Here is an 18,822-nt window from a genome sequence, read left to right as displayed (position 1 = left end):
AAGCAATTTTAGAATAATGTCCCTCAATATAAAGTTGCAAAGACTTTGAATATGCCATCATCTACAGAAAATAACATGATATAAGGATTTAGAGAATCCGAAGACATCTCGTGTGCAAGGGACACTGTCGAAAATCAATACTTGATGCCCATGATCTTCGGGCTCTGCTGTGGCGATGCATTAAAAAAAAAGACACGATTCTGTCACTGAAATCACTGCATGGAATCAGGAACTCTTCCAGAAATCTTTATCTGTGAACACAGTTTACTGTGACACCCACAAATGCAGGTTAAGCCCTATCATAGAAAGAAGAAGCCCCATGTGAGGATGATCCAGAAACTATTTTTGGAAATCATGGATGCCACATCCACCAGACTAAAGAGGAGCGGTACCATTTGACTTGTCATCAGTGCTCAGTTCAATAGCCTGCATCTCTGATGGTATGGGGGTGCATTGGTGCCTATGGAACTGGCAACTTGTACATCTGAAAAGACACCATCAATGTTGAAAGGTATTTACATGTTTTAGAGCAACATATGCTCTCATCCAGACAACATGTTTTTCAGGCAAGGCCTTGCATAATTCAGAAAGACAATGCTAAACCACATACTGCGTTTATTACAACAGCACAGCTTCGAAGTAAAAGAGTCCGGGTGCTGGACTGACCTTCATGCGGTCCAGACTTTTTACAAACTGTAAACATTTGATGCATCATGAACGACAAATTAATGACAAAGAGGACCAAGGACTATTGAGCAGCTTGAATCCTGAATCTAACAAGGATGCAGCAACATTCCTCTCCTAAAGGAGAGCAACTGGTGTCCTAAGTTTCCAGCAGTTTATGGACTAATAAGCTACAAAGCATCTGACGCATTTCTTTAAAGGACAAGACCGTTTTTTTGACATTGGGCCCTTGATTTCACATTATAACATGATGTTCTACTCACCCCTGCTTGTTGTAGGTAATTTGGAGCTGTTCCGAAGATATTCGCGAGGCGTCTGGCTGCTCTCTTGAGATATTCGGCCATGAAACGGTTTCCTATGGGCAACGTTATACAGGCACAAACTATGCTGTTTATAATTTATTAATTACTGTACACTAGCACTGATAACATGGAGGTGCGTCGCTTACTTAAAAAAATCCGGGTTACTGTAATTTTGAATTTTAGCCGAATGAATAAATAGGCAGCAGGTCTGTGGGCTGTCTGTGGTAGTAGCACGACGATGACGTCAGTAACACCCACTTTATTTATTCAAAAATTCAAAATTACAGTAACCCGGATTTTTTTAAGTAAGCGACGCACCTCCACGTTATCAGTGCTAGTGTACAGTAATTAATAAATTATAAAAAGCATAGTTTGTGCCTGTATAACGTTGCCCATAGGAAACCGTTTCATGGCCGAATATCTCAAGAGAGCAGCCAGACGCCTCTCGAATATCTTCGGAACAGCTCCAAATTACCAACAACAAGCAGGGGTGAGTAGAACATCATGTTATAATGTGAAATCAAGGGCCCAATGTCAAAAAAACGGTCTTGTCCTTTAAATTGGGGAAACTGGGGTTGCCTCGTCTATACTGGCTACTTAGCATTTGTAAATCAAATAAAAAATGCAGCATGGAGTAGTAGAGAGTAGTGATGTTATTATTGTACATATGGGCAAACATAGCCTATAAATATATAAATATCAGCATCAACAGTCATGCTATTGGAAAGCAGCCCTTTCTCCATTTTCTGTGCTCATCATTTGCAGTCTCTCTGGACTGTGACAAATCTATCTCATCTCTGATATTCAGCGAGACCAGGCAGCAAGAGCTTGGCCCCCGAGGCACACTTCCCACCCATTGAGCTCAGAAACTAAACAACAAATTGGTAATTTGGCCAAGAGAACACTCTGGCCGGCCTTCGACCTTGTTCTCCAATCTTGGTAACACTTGCTGGAGAGCCGGAAGCCAGAGTGCGTGTGTGTGGTACGAGCACTTCAGCAGGCAGACAAAGAAATATCAGACCTGATGTGAAAATCAAATCTGCTCATGGGCAAGGCTCCACACAATTCTGCATGCAGGCTGAGGGGGCTGAATTATTGAAATTGAGAGAGGTTAACCCCTGAGAAAAGGAGGGGAGGAAAAGAGAGGAGGCCATGAGAGGATAGGAGGCCAGAAAAGGGATGAAAGGGTTTTCATATTTTTGGTCTGTGCTCTCAGTTTGACATTATTAACAGGGATAATTCAGAGAAATAAAAAGATAAATAAAAATGGCACGGTACCTGTACAGCTTGAGGATCACAGTGCCGTACATGACGGCGAAACCAAGGAGGCGAACCCACCTCAGGAGGATACATCGGAACACACTGGGATTGAAGTATAGGATCATCACCTGCAGAGGTACAGCAGGGTTAGCGTTGGCACAAACACATGCCGGGACACACCGATTATGCTTTGCTGTCTTTGTTTTTCTTGCAAGTGAATAGTCACACACATTACATTCCTCTCATGTTCACCGTAAAAGAATGAGGTACGTCTCCAGCATGAGAGAAGCAGAGCAGAGCTCCAGGCAGATTTGGCCTCGCTGATATCTCCCGCCTCCAGAGCTCCCACTGGCTGCATGCGGTATGTTGCTCATATGTAAGGTGCCAGGACACATTTGGTGTGAGTTTGATTTAGCTCATTCTATTTCTCGTTGGGGTGACTATCTTATTTTCAAACTGACGCTGCATGTATTTTTTATGCTTCTGGTTATCTTTACTCTGTGAGGTTTGAAATAAAGCTTTGAATCTGTTGACGGTTCATAAATTATTGCCCTATCATTTTCTGCTTGATGTGAAGTTTTTCTTTTTCTCTTTTTTTTCTCACTTCTATCTCGACTGTAAACTAGGCTGCCACAGAGGCTGAAGAGACAGCACTTGCATGCCAAGCTGTAGAGATCAGAGTTTTCATTTGCACTTCTATTAGAGCTGCATTTCGTTTCATTAGTGTGCTGCTCAGCAGGACGCTACATGTCAAATCTGCAATGACCTGAGTCCAACATCCTTGGACTCAGTCCAACATTCTGCTCCAAAGATGCCTGTGCTCATCTCCGTGGAAGCAGAAAAAGCGTATCAACCACTTAATTGATACACATCCCCACACCATTTAAGTATGACCCCTTCCTGACTAAACCTAATTTTGCTTTTTTAAGTGGTTATCGTAAATCTAAACAAAGCTTTTTTCTTCCCCTAAAGCCAAGCCAGGGTGGAGATATGCGATGGTTGTTATTTGTCAGTTTGTTGGCAAGATAATAGAAAAACCTCCAAGCCTTGCTCGGTGGATATTTGGAGAGCACTGAATAGATTGACTCCTGTCTGATATAGGAAAGCCTACTCACATCTATATGTGTTTGAATTGGTGGCCCAGTCTCTACTCTGTTGTAGCAAGGACAAACTGAAGGAAGGCAACCTGTATTCATAAGGATGTTGGCTGACTAAACTCTGATTCTGGCCCTCTTCCTTTCTCACCCAGACTGACCAAAGCCAGGTACACAACACAAGATTTTTTTCACATGGCAGATAAATGTTGGAGGTCACAAAAGGCCCAGATCTCAGGAAAATCTCTGAAAAATGTGTGAATGTGACAAAGACGCGATTTGCGAGGTCTCTGGCCAAATTTCTGGCATGTTAGATATTTTGCATGAGCTGCTGAGCTTTTTTCTGTAGGTACCACGTAACTGATTTGGGTACTTTTATTTTGGTAGTTCCACTGTTAAGGCTCCAAGCAAACTTTACAAACTTTTCAGGATGAAAGACCATCTCTAAGACGTTCAGTGAAACATGACGCCCATGTTGAGGCAGCACTACCTGTGGGAGCAAGATTAACAATCATCCACACATTCGTTGAATTTGTTATTATTTTCTGATGCTTTAGACTGTTTAAGAACAGCCGGAGGCACCTTTAAAGGAGTTCTGCAGCTGAAGTTGGATTCAAAAAGCGGGAAAGAGACTGAAGGAAACTGCAGCTTCATTCCGTAATAACACGCAGAAGTTTTACACCGGAACTCTGCCGACAACAGGATGGATTTTATCATTGAAAAATCCATCCTATTTCTTTTTTATACTCATCGCTAAAACAGAAACTTTACAGGGGCACACAGATGGAAAAATGCTCCTCCTTACCATTTTTTTCTTTTTCATTTCACTTTAATATTTTGACTATTTTCTGTGGATTTTTCCCAGTAACCCCTCCAAAACATATTTCTAAATCACAGGTTGTAATGCAACAAAACAAAATAAAAAACACCAAGCAGGGGGAATAATTATGCAAGCCACTGTAACAGCTGAGTAAGCCACGCACCCACAGATTGGTCATACCGCCAACAATTGAGAGTAAAGCTGTTCAACCATCCAACGTGGAACATTCCAGTTACTCAAAAGATAATTTCACCCCCATTTTTTCTAATATATTTTCTGCCTATACATTAGAGCTGTGCGATGAAGTCTTAAATTCCAATAAAGTCAGATGCAAGGCTTAGCTCTCGCTTGACGGCAGTGGAATGAAGTATAACGCCTCCTGGACAACACACTTGTAAGTGTGCTTTGCAGTCATCAACAGATAAAGATCATAGTTTTTCAACCTTCAAACCTCATGCATAGAACTGCACGGCAAGCCACATGAATGCATACCTTAAGAATAACAGTCGTCTGCTCTCCTTTGGCGTGTTGGCATTCATGAGAGAGCAGCTATGCTGAATAATTAAGAGTAACAACAGCACCTGTAACCTCTTTTCCACTGAAAATAAGCATCTGTGACCATTTCAGCCCACCCTGAGGCTGTGACAGTCTGGTGCTTTAGGAGACAATGGAAACTAATGTGTTATTGAGAGTCTGAATACAATGCACGCTAGAGTCTTTGTTAGCTACATGTGCAGGAATGCAGCATGGAGACCATGGCACACTGGCGAAATGATGAAATGTGACAATGTATTATCCAGCTATTGACGAGGTTACAAGGAAAACCGACTCGCAAGATGATTCAGAGCTAATGTCACAGGAACATGAGCAGTGAACTAATCTACAGCTTATTTCCTCCTCATTATCATCTTGGTGAGATATATTTCACCCATTCTGTCAAGTTGTGTTTTAGTGTGCCGTTAAACTGTCACAACATCCCTCTTTTCAGCCTTCAGCGAGACCACTCTCTGTTCCGCTCTTGTATAAAGACACGTGTCACAGCACCCGATTCAGGAAAAGAACTGACACACAAAGCCAAAGCTGCTGCAGCCACAGGTCTCAACATACCTGATAGCAGCAGGTAAGTGGAACACACACAGGTTTGTGTTATAAAAAGAAATTCCATTTTTTGGCAACCAAAAATGAATCTCTCAACATTTCAAACACACTTTTAAAATATAAACAATGTAGACGGAAGTATTTTTGATAACGAAATGACCAAAAATCCCAGTTCTTTCCATCCATTTCTATGCATTCAAATTGTCCGCCAATGACTTCCTGGAACCATCTAAAAGCCACATGAATCGCATGAGGATAATGCGTTTTCAACTTCCATTGTACAGGACGCAGCAGGGGGTAAGTCAATGTTCATAAATGATATTGCTAATATGGGATGTCATACAGCTTCATGTCAAAAGAGGCGAACTATCCCTTTAAGTGTTTCTTTCACTGTTGAGAACAAAGAAACATTTTTGAGAAGCGTGGTCATTGTATAATTAAAAGACTGAAGCCCGCTGGCTCTAGTGCCAACAGAGCTGACAAGTACACAAAAGTGTAAGGAACAGAGAGAGACAGCGAAAGACCAAAAAATAGACCAAATGTGAACAACCCGTAATTATTCAGCAGGCAATTGCTTTTTCTCCCCTGTGTCGACGACTTTCTTCGTTTTGTCCCCTGTCCCCACAGCTCTCATGCTAACCCGGGTTAAGGATTAGCATACTGCCAGACACCTTCATCTGTTTGCCTCCATCTCATCTCCCTCTGAGCCCTCTGATCTACATGACAGGCCGAAACAATAAAACACCTCTGCAAACAAGAGTACACAGCTTCTTACACCCACATGGAGAATTGTACAACCACACAAATACCAATCCAGAAATCCATGCACAGATGCACATGGACACTGAAAAATAAGAAACTGTAAAGCCATCTAAAACGTATTCATGATTCCTCCCCCATTCTGCCTACTCTCACAAACGCACGCGGGTATGGGCAGTCAGAAAGAGCATCACACCCTTTCTGCAGTGCTACTCATGTGAAGGAATGAAATGAGAAGCCACTCTTTATATATCGTCTAGAAGTGAAGGCAGCCATCTTGGTGTGCATCCAACCTCCAATGCCTCCTCCATCAATTAATCAGCAGAGGTATTTTTAAAACAAGTTGTGCTAGAACTTGATGGACTGTTTAAAAATGTATTGAGCACCAGAGTGGTACAGCTGCAGCTGAGGAGGCTTGTGGTGACATTAAAGAAAAAAGAAAGAAAGAAAGAAACCAGTGGCAGCAGCAAATGTTGAGTCTGTGCAAGACAATAGACACAAAGGTGAGATGGAAAAAGAAAATGCAGAGGAGGTTATGAGGGGAAAACAGGGGGGTTTGTGTATGGGGGCAGGGAAAAGGTAGAGACTAGCAGTGAAGGTGTTGTTAAATGCAGAAACAGATGGGCAGACAGAGAAGGAGTGAGTGTGCGAACATAAGAGAGTGGCAGGATATTTTTGGGGAGCTATATTTGGGAGTGGAGATATCCTTGGGGTAAACCGGGGAAAGGATGAGTGGATGCACATAAGGATGCAACAAACCCAATCGCAGGTCTTCCATTTTGCCCCCAATTTACTGCTCATGACAACACTAATAGCAGATAATAACAGAACCTTCATCGCAAGAGTCAAATGAGCTCTCCGCAGCCCTTTCTTCTCCACGGATATTGAATTTGTTTTTCTGTCTACAAATGGCCAGCATCCAGCCTTCAGGCTTTGTGTTTGAGGAGACCAGTGGCTCACTGATGGCAGTCTGCACGAGTATTTGAAGGGAGTGAATTCCCTGGCTTCATCAGATCTTCCTGCTACATCGAACACAGGTTTCCTCCATCTGTTTCCCTTCTAAAGATGGGCTTCTTATTCAGCACTCCAGGTGCACTGTGGGCTGTGCGCACAAGTTCAGATACACACACATATACACTGCACAATGACACCCACCCACTCACACAACACAAAGGCTGGCAAAGGCAAACACAAAATAAGACACACTCATAGTGTACTTGCACACCAACTGTGATTTCTTTCTCTCTATCATTGTCCAGACAATTGTTGTACAACAGCAAAATGCAACTTAAGAAGGCAGCCATTTTTACCTTATTATGATAGGAAGATGCTGGTTATTGTACTGAATGCAAATATGACTTTTTTTTCCAGAATAAAATTAGTATCGAATATCTCCTGCGTCATCGTATTACATATAATAATCCTAATGTTTAACGTCAAACCTTAGGCATAGTTTTATTTGTGGGCAGTCTCATCAGCAGGACCGGTGCAATTGTTAAAAGTCAAGTAAGATGGCTTAAAAGTTCTTCTCTGATGGTCAGATCCTCTCCATCTGAGTCAAAACTTTCCAAAAATCCAATATTCACACTTACTGGACTTCAGGAATGTCAGTGTGACTGTAAACTGTGTTAAAACTTTATTCTCTGATGCTCAATTTTTCATTCATTACATAACTAATTTTTTCTATTTGTCGATTTTCTTATTCAACGTCACGATTTGCATTTTTGTCATGTTTTATGTTCCTGTTTAGTCTTTCGTTTTGCCAAGTCTCTCGACAAATTTTCGATTGGGAAATAAAAACAAATTTTTAAAAAAGAAGTGGGGGACATGAAATATAAGACATATAAGACTCATAGCAAAAAAGTAAGAGCAAAAGAGCAAGACTTCCCTCTTCTGAGGTACAGCGAATGCAGCATGACTTGAACTTGAAGTTCAGTGAAGATGAAAGACGAGGAGGCTGAACAGTTCTACTCTGAGCAAGATGCATGACATATAAATCCACCAATGCAATAGTTGTATCTTTTTGGAGTCTTTGAGCTGGTGTTGACTTAAGTCACCCACATATGAGTTCTGAAGCACAGAAAGCGTTAGCGTTTCTTCCATAATATGTCCCCTTTAAGCAAAACCATCACTATTCCGAATATCTTTTCATGGTAAGGGATGAAGAGAAAGTAGTATTTTCTATAGAAATGGAGAGACTGTAAGTATGCTTGAAATATGTAAGAAAAATCAGTAAAATTCTTCCTCTTGAGGCTAGTGCTCATTGCAGTGAAATATTAGTATATCAGTACTGGATGACAAAGCAATGTGTGTTCGATTACATACTTAATGTACACAATAGTTTTTTCTCTAAGAAAGCATCATGTGGTCTTTATAACCAGCACCCCTCCAGTACTGCGCATTATGTTTGCCACATTGGTCATTGTGACTCACTGCTGCTTTCTTCTAAACAGTTGGCAACACTCCTGCAAAAACACCACAGAAATAGCTTTAGAAAAAATTGTGCAGGAAGTACAATATGCATACACAAATGGAACTGCACAGTTTCACATTCTCCGTTTCACAATAGCTGTACCTACTTGAGTTTTGATGGGTCGAGCAGATGTCTACAGAGACAGACCCGCCTGCACACTCTTCACAGTCACAGTCAGCTGTTCTTGTTTTTTAAACACACACCTCATTACAAAAATCAATAGGTGCACGTCCACTGGAAATGGTACCAAAGAGTCAGTGATTAGGAGGTCAATTTTTGGTGCGGACTGCCGTTAGCAGGAGAACGGTAAATATAAATCAGTGATAAGACCTCAAATACAGTAACCATAAGCAACTGGAAGTCCATACGATGATAACTTTGTGGGTGCCATGGACAGTGAGCTCTAAACAGAAACTTACTGGGAAGTAGAGAAGTAACGCCCCAAACAAGATGGCTTCCAGCAGAATGAGTCCAGATGTACGGATGCACTATTAAAGAAGAAGGAGAAGCAAAAGTTAATCAAACTATGATGGGAGGAGGTGATGTACTGGTGTGTTACAGAAAAATGATCCATCTGATCTCATGAGACAGACATCAGATAGCTGCAACACAGAGAGAGACAGTAACAGGAGAACAAGGCTGATGACAGCCTATAAGCATCTGTAAATGCATGTACTCTCTGTGCAGGTGCGTTGTTTTGGGCTAACAGTAACATCGCTATTTGTTCAGATGAATTGCAATAATGAGCACCAACATGCATTTCATTGAAAACAACAACAACAAAAGATACCTAAATAGTTACCTCCTTCAAACAGAATATATCTTTTTTAAAATTTCTGTGTTGTATTTCCTTGAATCTGTGGCTGACAGCAGAACTTTTCTGGGTTGCATTTAATTACCCACATGACCTCCCAGAAGAGAAGCCCTTTCTTCACGTCTGTTGTGTAAATCTAAAAGCCTCCGGGGACATTTCTTGTGAAATACAGGAATCTGGAAGACTTGGAGGCAACAACAACAAATGTCTATATATAGCTCACCTGGGAAAGTTCTTGCTGTGTTGTGCCTGAGGGCTGGTTATAGCTAGAGGATCTCATACAGTTTTTATTTCACTTTTATCGGCAGAGTTTTATCATATGCAGCAACATTGCGGTTAAAATGTAAGGATTCAAATGAAGTATGAAATATGTGCTTGTTGTTAATCATGTCAAAGCAGATTAAGATAAAACAATAATTGGTTAATAATAAGTCAACTTCAGTGTCTTTTCTTGGCTCGGGTTAGCGCCTTGTTGTGCCTTGTTAAGTGCATTTGCGCTGCTGTGAAATGGAGTAATATGTAGCAAATGCCGTGTGAAAGGGCGAGAATTTAGAAAGGAATTAAATGAATTAAAGTCTCAGTACTCGTCTGTAGTCTAAGTTATACACTGAAACAGTACACAAATCATAGACCTTTAGTCCCTTAGTTTGAGAGCAAAGCCTCAAATACATCTTTTCTAAAAATGTATTTCCTTTTGCTGCATGCACTAGTATCTAGATTTAATCTGCAATTAGTCAGTTTGGACTGTCCATAATGGGTTTTGGCACTTTTCCGGTAGGGGGTTGATGAGTCACAGCGCAGCAACTGACATTTCAGGAAGTCTAATTGTGATTGCTGATCTCAAATGTAACCCCCCAACCCTTGTTCCTTCCTCCGTATTACAGTGCAAATACCATGCTGGGAATAACAGAAGGCTGGAGCTAACTGATTAATTATTGGGCTTTTAACTGTGCAAACAGACCAATGTTTCGGTGGTGTGTAGGTGGACACAGAAGTGATGCAGGCGAACATAGTCAACCTAAAACGGGTGTGCATCAGATACCGGAAAACCAGTTGAACTTTATAACAGACAATATTATAGAAGACATAAGGTCATTTCACTCAGTTCGGAACCTTCTTAAACAAATTAGCATATTTGACTTGTTTTAGTTTGACTGTATTTGCTTGCCTGAACTGACCCTCGGATGAAGACACAGCAGTGTTGAAACACAACTCTGTTTACACACATATAAACTTCAAGAGAGGCTCCGAAAAAAACAGGGTTTTATTAGTTTACGAAAATTTTTGCAGTTAGACCGTCACGTGACATTTCCACTAAATGTCAGTGAAAAGTGTTGAAAGAGATTCAAATTTTGTCATTTTGCTCTCCACTTCTGCATGGAGGGAGAATACATGAGAGGCATTTTCTTTTCGGATGCCAAAGCAGATAAAGCATGAGAAGCTTAGATTGTCTGAAGTATAGTCGTTAGAATAGGTCAAGCTTCCAAAACTGAAATGCAATTCATTGTCGGCTTGTCGTTTGGGTATGGTCGGATTAGCCTTCTGCCATTTAAAAAGGGACAGGAGAATATTTGTAGGACAGAGGTGTTCTTTGCTCTTTTAAACTTCTTCTGAACATTTAGAAAACTCTGACCCACAAAACATCTCCAGACAAAAGAATCTAAGCAGAGCCACGTAGGACATTATTTACAAAGCTTTGCGAATGCATCCAGCATTCTTCCACTGTGACCCTCTCCGTCCTCACCTTGTTCCTCCTGAAGTGGTAAACCGCCACCATGCTCGCCAGGTCCAGCATCATGCACAGACCCTGGAAGGAGGCCACGGCGAGCCGCAGAACGCCGTCCGCCTGCACCAGGCAGGGTGTGTCGTCCTGGCAGTAGGGGCAGCCCTCGCGGCACGGCAGGCACTTGTTGGACAGGTCAGAGCTCTCGTCTTTGTGAGAGCCCTGCTCTTTACCCGAACCTGCGGAGGTGAGGACACTTTGTTATTTTCCACTCTAAATGTTGGGTATATTCACTCTGAAATGATCATATCTGATCGCAGCAAAATCACCCTGATTTACTGTAGTGTTTTTAAGGATTATCCCCACATTTAATCTGCATTTAGCTGCACCACGATGACTTCTCTTAGATTGCTCAGTTAGTCAGTTTGAAGGAATGAGGATCATTGGTTCAATAAATCAAAGAGCCTTGGGGTGATAATTACAACAATACAGCTTTTAATTAGGCTGAGGAGGTAATAATGACAGGAAGGAGGATAAAGTGTGGTGACACTGTCCTCTTCATCACTCTGTCATGGTTAATTGTCCTTATACCAGTGTGTGACACACTTTGATGTGGTTAATCAGTTTTCTCTGTAGATAGTTCATTCCATCTTCTTAGTTGTGAGTGCTCACATTTTTCAGAACTGCTTCCTTGGATATGTGAATTCAATCGATAACGTGAAGACATCACAGATGATACTATACATATAGTTCTTAATCTGTGAGTCCCAGAGCTCATACAGTATATGCACACATTAATGAAGTTACACCGAACGCTTCAGGGGAAATTACAACCAGAGAATGGGCTGAAAATACTGAGATCATGACAACATTGGTCAAGGTTTAGAGAAAGAGTGAGGATGACAAAAAACAACAACATTATTTTATGTGAGCAGCAGATGATCTTTGAAAGTGATACACAGTTTATTGTCTTTACCTGATACATCTGCATCCATCATACTTGAGTCCGTTTTTCATTGCCAGTGTTTCCTTTTCTCCAAATTCTTTTCTGCCCCTGATGTTACTAAGTTTCTAGTTCAGCTGCCAGCAGAACAATACAACAATTCAACAATGTGATTCAATTAATGAGGTATTTAAGGTCTGAGAAAAAATCTCAAGAAAAGCAAGAAGGTGTCTGTGGCCAAAACTACATCATTCCTAAATCACGTGCAAAGATTTCCATTTTTCCACCCGTATATATTCAACTACCCCCTTTACAATGTCCCAGAATGTTCTTGTTGGCAACATGCAGCCTGCAAAGTTAAATATGTATAATATTCTATGTGAAGAAAATGACACAAGAAAATCACAAGTGAAGCATTAGTTTGGGAAAATAATGCCTATAATAATAATATTGTCTTTAATTCAACTCTGAACAACCTAACAAAGCGAACAATGGGTTTTTTTACACGCTGACACACACTGACAGCTGTTTCAGAGATGGACAAGTGAGTGAAAAGGGTTCAAAAACTACTTTTCAAATAAAACTCACCAGTGATATCTCAGGAGGTGTTTTCAGCATGACTTACAGCCATCAGCTGTGCGTTGTAAATATTAACAGCTGTTTGCATTTCCATAAAATAAGAACTCAGCCTCTTTGGCTGAAAGCTGTCAAAACCTATGATGAGGACTTGTCATTTGCATCTAGTGCTTATTTGGATGTACACTGGACTGTCCCCACTTCACCCAGTCAGATCTCAAGGTGCAACATGTCGCCAAAATCATCACCTGTCAGTCGCACTTTGTCTTCACAGCACATACAATATAAAGCAAAGCAAAAAAATTTTGGAGAATAGACTTGAGTATGTCATGTTGTAGCCTGATTGTTGACATTTTGACACACATGGCCATCTTACTCTGTTACTTAAAGGGACACTGTGTAATATATTATGTCATTTATTAGCTCAAATCAACATATTCATTCATAAATAGTCCTCATTGATGTAAAATTATCTCTGTCAACAATCTCACTTATCCTCCTGAGTGAAGAATAACTTGTCTGTATCTACATAGAGCGGGCAAGCTCTATGGAGGCTGCCATGTCCTTCCGGTCTATGAAAAACGACGAAGTGCCGAGAGGGACATAAAGCACTTCGAATCGTGTTTTCCCGCCAGGCCTGCAAGCGGAAATGACGTCATTTTGACGTCACGTTTGCACGCAGGTATAAACAGAGCCAGTCTACGCCATTAGACATTCTCTGGTATAAACCAGCCTGAACGGCCTGCACTTGTTTGCAATGGAAGACCATAGTTATGCCATGCCACAGGAGAAGGGATCCTCGTCGCCAAAAAAGCGAAAAAGAGAATCTTGACACATACCGCCTGCCGTAGTTCAACAAGTTGCAACGCACATTTGAAAACGCGAGGCGCTAGAAAGCAAATTAATTCGACTTTGCAAAATAAAATTGCACCTCTAGATGGGGGAAGAAATTACACAGTGTCCCTTTAAGAAATAAAGTAATGAACAAAAAGCTTTATTAGATGTTTGAACACAAAGGCTGACAGAGAGAATGACAGAAGCTAAAAACTGCTTAGGTCAAAAGCTAAAGAAAGGTTGAGATAAAAAAGACTCTGAGTGCTCGACAGAAAACGAGAGCAGGTTGTCTTTGTGTTGGCTGACTTCAGTGGAGGTCCAGGTCTAGAGCTGAGTCCGGCAGTAAGAGGTTAGAAGGTAAAAATTCCAGGAAGTCTCCTGTTATTGTCAGGGGCTTTGTTTTCATGTTGGAGCTGTCTTAAGGCCTAACCATATCGGCCAAAAAGAAGAATCCTGGGAGTTGCCATCGTTGGAATTGGGCAGGAAGCTTGCTAACTCACGAAGGGGAGCTGACAGGAGGCCAGTCGACTGGCCCATTCTGTGTCTGTTTGGGGATTTTGCACCGACTCCAACACAGAAAACAACGCAGATGGGAGAGGATGAATGAGAATGTCACAAGATGTTGGATTTCTTGGTTGGGAACTCGTGGTTGGGTTTGCAGACTGAGCAGATTCAGAGCAGCAGGCAGTCCTCGTGCATGGCCTTTTTTTAAGTTAACTCTTTAAGTTCAGCTCTAACAACGACTCTTCGTGACTGAACAATGTTCATTGAATTACATGAAAGTGTTTTGAGTTAGATTTGCACTGAACCATCCTTCAAAGGGTTAGGGTTAGGGTGGAAAAAACTGCCAGTGGAGATTAAACTTTCACCAAATGTAGACATTTTTAAATCCAGGTTAAAAACATTTCTTTTCTCATGTGTCCATGCATGAAATCTGCACGATATCTTTTACCTTATCTAGACTGTTGCTTGTTTTTAAATTTATTTAATTATTTTATTTGTTTCTCTTTATATTCTCTAATGTATTTTTAATGCTTCTTCCATTCCCTGCTGCAACGCTTTTATTTTATGTGAAGCACTTTGAATTGTTTTGTACATGAAATGTGCTATACAAATAAATTTGATTTGATACAGCGATACATGTACTTCTACTCAAGTAAACACTGTGTGTACTTTTGCAATCTCTGCAGAAAGGCAGGTGGATTAAACAAAAGAGTAACAGGGTAACTAAAAATAGATCCATTATCCAGACAGGTGTACTACAAAACCAGATTAGCAGTTTAGGGAATTATGAAGAGCCTAAAATCTGAGTTTGTAATTGGCATAAAGTTGGATCTCTTTTAACCTAGTAACTTAGGTTGAACTAATAACCTGCTCTGGAACAATTTATGTTTAGAGTTTAGGATAAAATTGTGTTTCATTGTTTTCATTGTTTCATTGTTCATTGTTTATGCAGCTGTTGGGTTGTCAAACAATGACAAAAAAATCTATATATCAACCATAACCATAAAATAAACTGGTTGGTGAATTGAGGTGTTGTTGAAATGTGGCCACTTCAGTCAACAAATTTAATCAGGGATGGAGGAGATTTCCATGATATTATGGGACAGTGTCAGTGCAAAGTGCACTTCTTGAGGATGAAGGTGAAAGCTTAAGAGCCTCTTACCTATTACTTTTGTCACCTCTGAATCAAGTATTAGGTTTTATAAAGCCAGGCTAACACAAAGAAAGCCTGGCTACGATTTAAATTTCTCCATAGTGCACCCCACTGATATGTAAAATCCAAAATAGTAAATCAGATGAGAAAACCAAAAGAAAATCCAAAAGGATGCCCAGAAACATAAAAGAAATGCTGAACAGCAAATGGAGACAATCGTGGTGGTGAACAGATGAACTGACAAAGAACTGAGGCAGAGACGAGACGATGTGCTCACAGAAACGAGGGGTCGTGAGATACAAGCCAGGCCGACCAGGGCAGAGACAGAACTCAGACGGGAAAACACAGAAAGGGAGGGAGAGAAAACAGCAGAGACACAAGCAAGCAACAAAATGAAAAAGAAAGCGATGAAAAAGATTGACAGGGACACACAGATAAACAAGAAGAGACACAGGCAGGTGTACAAGAGACAAGAGAAAGAAAACACAGAAGGGAAAGATAGGAAGAAGACATGACAGACCAAAGCACTGCTGTCCTGGACTGGAACACTTCACTTCACTGATAACAACAAAGTGAAATCGTAAAATAGGAGCGTTTGTCCAAACATCTTTGCATAGTTCAATTCAGGCTTGGAAATTGTGAAATGGCAATTTTTGGTCGGCAGTTGTCTTGTGTCGGGTTTGCGTCAGGAACTGAGACCGACGAGTATTAAACTATGTGGTTTGTGACAATGAATAGTTTTATAACCCTGAACCTAACCGTTGGAGTGTGGGAGCAAAGTAAAAATAAAAGCAGGCCATCGCAGAAGTTACAAAAGGGAAAGAATAGTGCACAAGGTTGCTGAAAAGGCAAAGGGCAACTCTGCCTCCTCCTTCTCTCTTGGAATTTTATTTCCTCTTCAAGACAGACTGTCAACTGTCGGCCTCAGCGTGCCGCGAGGCGTCAGCGTCATCACGTCTTCAGCCGCAACAGGAGCCACATTGCAGTGGAGACCTGACTGTGGAAAATGAAGCTATTGTACAATTTGTTTTTAGCCTTTATCTGTAAACTGTTATTCTTTGTTTCTTCAACTGACAAAAGTATTTGACAATCTGTCATGAGATGGCATTGTACAGACTTAGAGTTCTACTATTTCCTCATTAGACGTAGAAAATCGCAGCAAAAACGATGGTTGTTAGAACATTATTAGAACTTGGGACATTATCTGTCTATATCTATATCTAAATTGTGTTTGCATGAATTGGTCAATCTTGGTCAAACTAAGCGGAGAGAAGACTGAGGAAACCCATCAGCCGTACATCTGAAGTTGTTCAGCTTCACACCTCTCACGTGGGACCAGATGCTCACAGTGACACCACGTCTCTCTGGGGCCGGTCATCACACGCATGAAGCAGTTCCAACCCATTGAACTAACAGCCGTGATCCACGGGAGACTTCATAATTGGAGAGGAAGGCTTTTCATGTGAGTAGTGGTTACCGGTCTTTAAGGCTCCCCCACATTTTTCTAATGGCTTTTGTTATGAGTGTAGATTTTTCTTTTTTTGCTCACCTTCAGTTACGCAGCCATCCTCAACTCTGCATGCCCTCATCAAAGCTGCTTCAGAACTCACTTTGTTGCAAAAAGACTTCAAAATAAACCCTAACTCACAAGAGACTGTGAGTAAGATGTAGAGGATTCTATACGTACCTCTGCTTAAGAGCAACAGTGAAAAATCTCTGTCTACATCATTTCTCCCCAGTGAAATCTGTTCTTTTGGTCTGTTGCCATGGAACACTATAAAATCTGCTTCTACTTTGATCTGTTTCTGGAGTATGCACGAATAATTAAAGTCAGGCTCCTGGAGGGGAAATCAGGGTCGCAGGCAACTGTGACCCATTCTGAGCCAGTGTGATTTTTAATGAGGTGGTCTGCATGGGGTTTGGAAAATGAGTCTCTTCCGCTACCGAGCCTTTTGACTACAGGCCTCGTCACACTGCATTATAATAAAGCTCCAGCTTAGCATATTAACCTCCCTGGGTGTTGCATTGTTGGAGTCGGGACAGAGAACCACCGCAGCCGTTTGATTATCTTGCTCATCAGGGCTGAGTTTTCTGCCCAGAGGATACTGGAACCCAAGGTGTCAAAATATAGACAATCAAATCCAAAGCACGATCGGGAGCATCGGGTTAGGGATAATCTTGAAATCCACAATGGTGAGAAGCAGATTATTGGTTTTGTGTGCACTGAACTGTATATCCACAGACTGCAAGTGGCAGTTGTAAGACGTGTAGAACAGGCTGTAACAACTTACTGTTCACTAAGCCGCTCCCCTGAGCTGCAGCCGTCCAGCCGTTGCTTACCGTAGCATGGCATGGCAGCTGTGTGGAGCTTTCGATTTCTCCACTTAATCAATAACTGTGCATAGAATTCTGTCAAAGGCGATAGTTAACGTGTTCATTGCTAGCACAATAAACCAAAAAATGAAAAGATCTTTGTACACGAAGTCTGCATTTTCAGTCCAATATTATAAGATAAACACAGTTCTTGAAGAAGAAGTGGACATATATAGATGCAATGTCCTTCTTAGAATAACAAAATATTCTTACTGCCAGTATAAGAAACGGATAGATGAATAAAATGCACCAGACTCGGTGTGCAAGCTTTCTGTGCTAATGTTTTTTGTTGGGTGACAAAAAAATCAAAATGATCTCCCAACACAGGCTCTCTTTTTAAAGAGTCAGTAGCAAGGTCTTCCGTGGCCATTACGAATGACCGTGATGCATTTATATCGCTTACAATTAAATAAGTGTATATCTGAAAGAGTGAAGATAAGAAACTAAATCAGGAAAAAATGACTATTCTGTACTATTGGACTGAAATTGTCTAATTTTTTTTATTTTTTATTGTAATTTTATTTTCACTGAAATGTCACCATATAGGGTTAAATTACACTAAAAACATGTGTAGGCAAGGTGAAGAATGTGTGAGGTTCACACACATTTTCCCCTTACAAATAGCCTTTTGTGTGAAGTAAAATGAGTGTGCATTGGCATTCCTCCATCTGCCCCATGCAACTGAGCAAACTGAAGGGCATAGTAACCGATAAAATTTCAAATAAAGATTGATGATACCCTCATGGTAATAAAATCCACCAAGATTCAACAGGACCATAATTCAAATGCATCTTGTTGGTCCTAGCTGAATCCATAACATCGTCATCGCAAACATTTATTACATAAATGTCAAACAGCAAACACAATAAGCTTTACGTTTCATGGCCTCACAAGCTGGATACCATTTAAAGCTGTTACAAGCATGTCAGACAAAAAGTGTAGCTGTCAGCTGCAAAAAAGGGCAGTTGTTTCCCTATTTTTCTTTCTTTTTTTTTTACATACTTGTAAAAAATAATGTACATGTACAAAGTACATTCTTTTGTACACATTCTTGTACATTCTTTTTTTTTTTTTTGAAAGATGCAAAGTTTTGATCTGACAGCCAACTGCAAAATGCAGTTTTATAATACAAAAGGATTGGTAACCTACTTTTAAATCCATTGAGTGCCACCCTGCTCGGATGGTAAAATCCTCTCCTGCACTGGCACTTGTACTTGTCCAGCACAAATCCATGGCCGCCGATGGGGGTGCACTGGAAGGAAAAGTGCAGAGAAAAGACAGTTGGAAATTTATAAAAAGAAATTAGCATTGCCTTTATATACATAACCAACAAGCATATCAAAGTAGAGAGTTGTGTGAGAGAAAAAGTGGGGTATTGTTCATGGTTCTGGGTTGTTAATAAGAAGGTTGGG

At 40.8% G+C, this 18,822-nt stretch overlaps 1 protein-coding gene across 1 annotated transcript in view; it reads right to left on the bottom strand.

Moving 5' to 3' along the window:
- Positions 1–18,822, bottom strand: part of gpr158b (G protein-coupled receptor 158b) — a 91,937-nt gene that overhangs the window by 26,399 nt on the left and 46,716 nt on the right. Inside the window, exons 3-6 of the mRNA XM_075483899.1 lie at positions 18,560–18,662; positions 11,049–11,266; positions 8,910–8,978; positions 2,265–2,374 (exon numbers count right to left, since the gene is read on the bottom strand). Coding sequence (XP_075340014.1) covers positions 2,265–2,374; positions 8,910–8,978; positions 11,049–11,266; positions 18,560–18,662 — 500 coding nt within the window. The remainder of the gene's footprint in view (positions 1–2,264; positions 2,375–8,909; positions 8,979–11,048; positions 11,267–18,559; positions 18,663–18,822) is intronic.

Source organism: Odontesthes bonariensis, chromosome 14 (genome assembly GCF_027942865.1).
Source record: "Odontesthes bonariensis isolate fOdoBon6 chromosome 14, fOdoBon6.hap1, whole genome shotgun sequence".
NCBI classification, from domain to species: Eukaryota; Metazoa; Chordata; class Actinopteri; order Atheriniformes; family Atherinopsidae; genus Odontesthes; species Odontesthes bonariensis.
The sequence above is the reverse complement of the archived record's forward strand: the minus strand, read 5'-3'. Positions and strand labels throughout refer to the sequence as shown.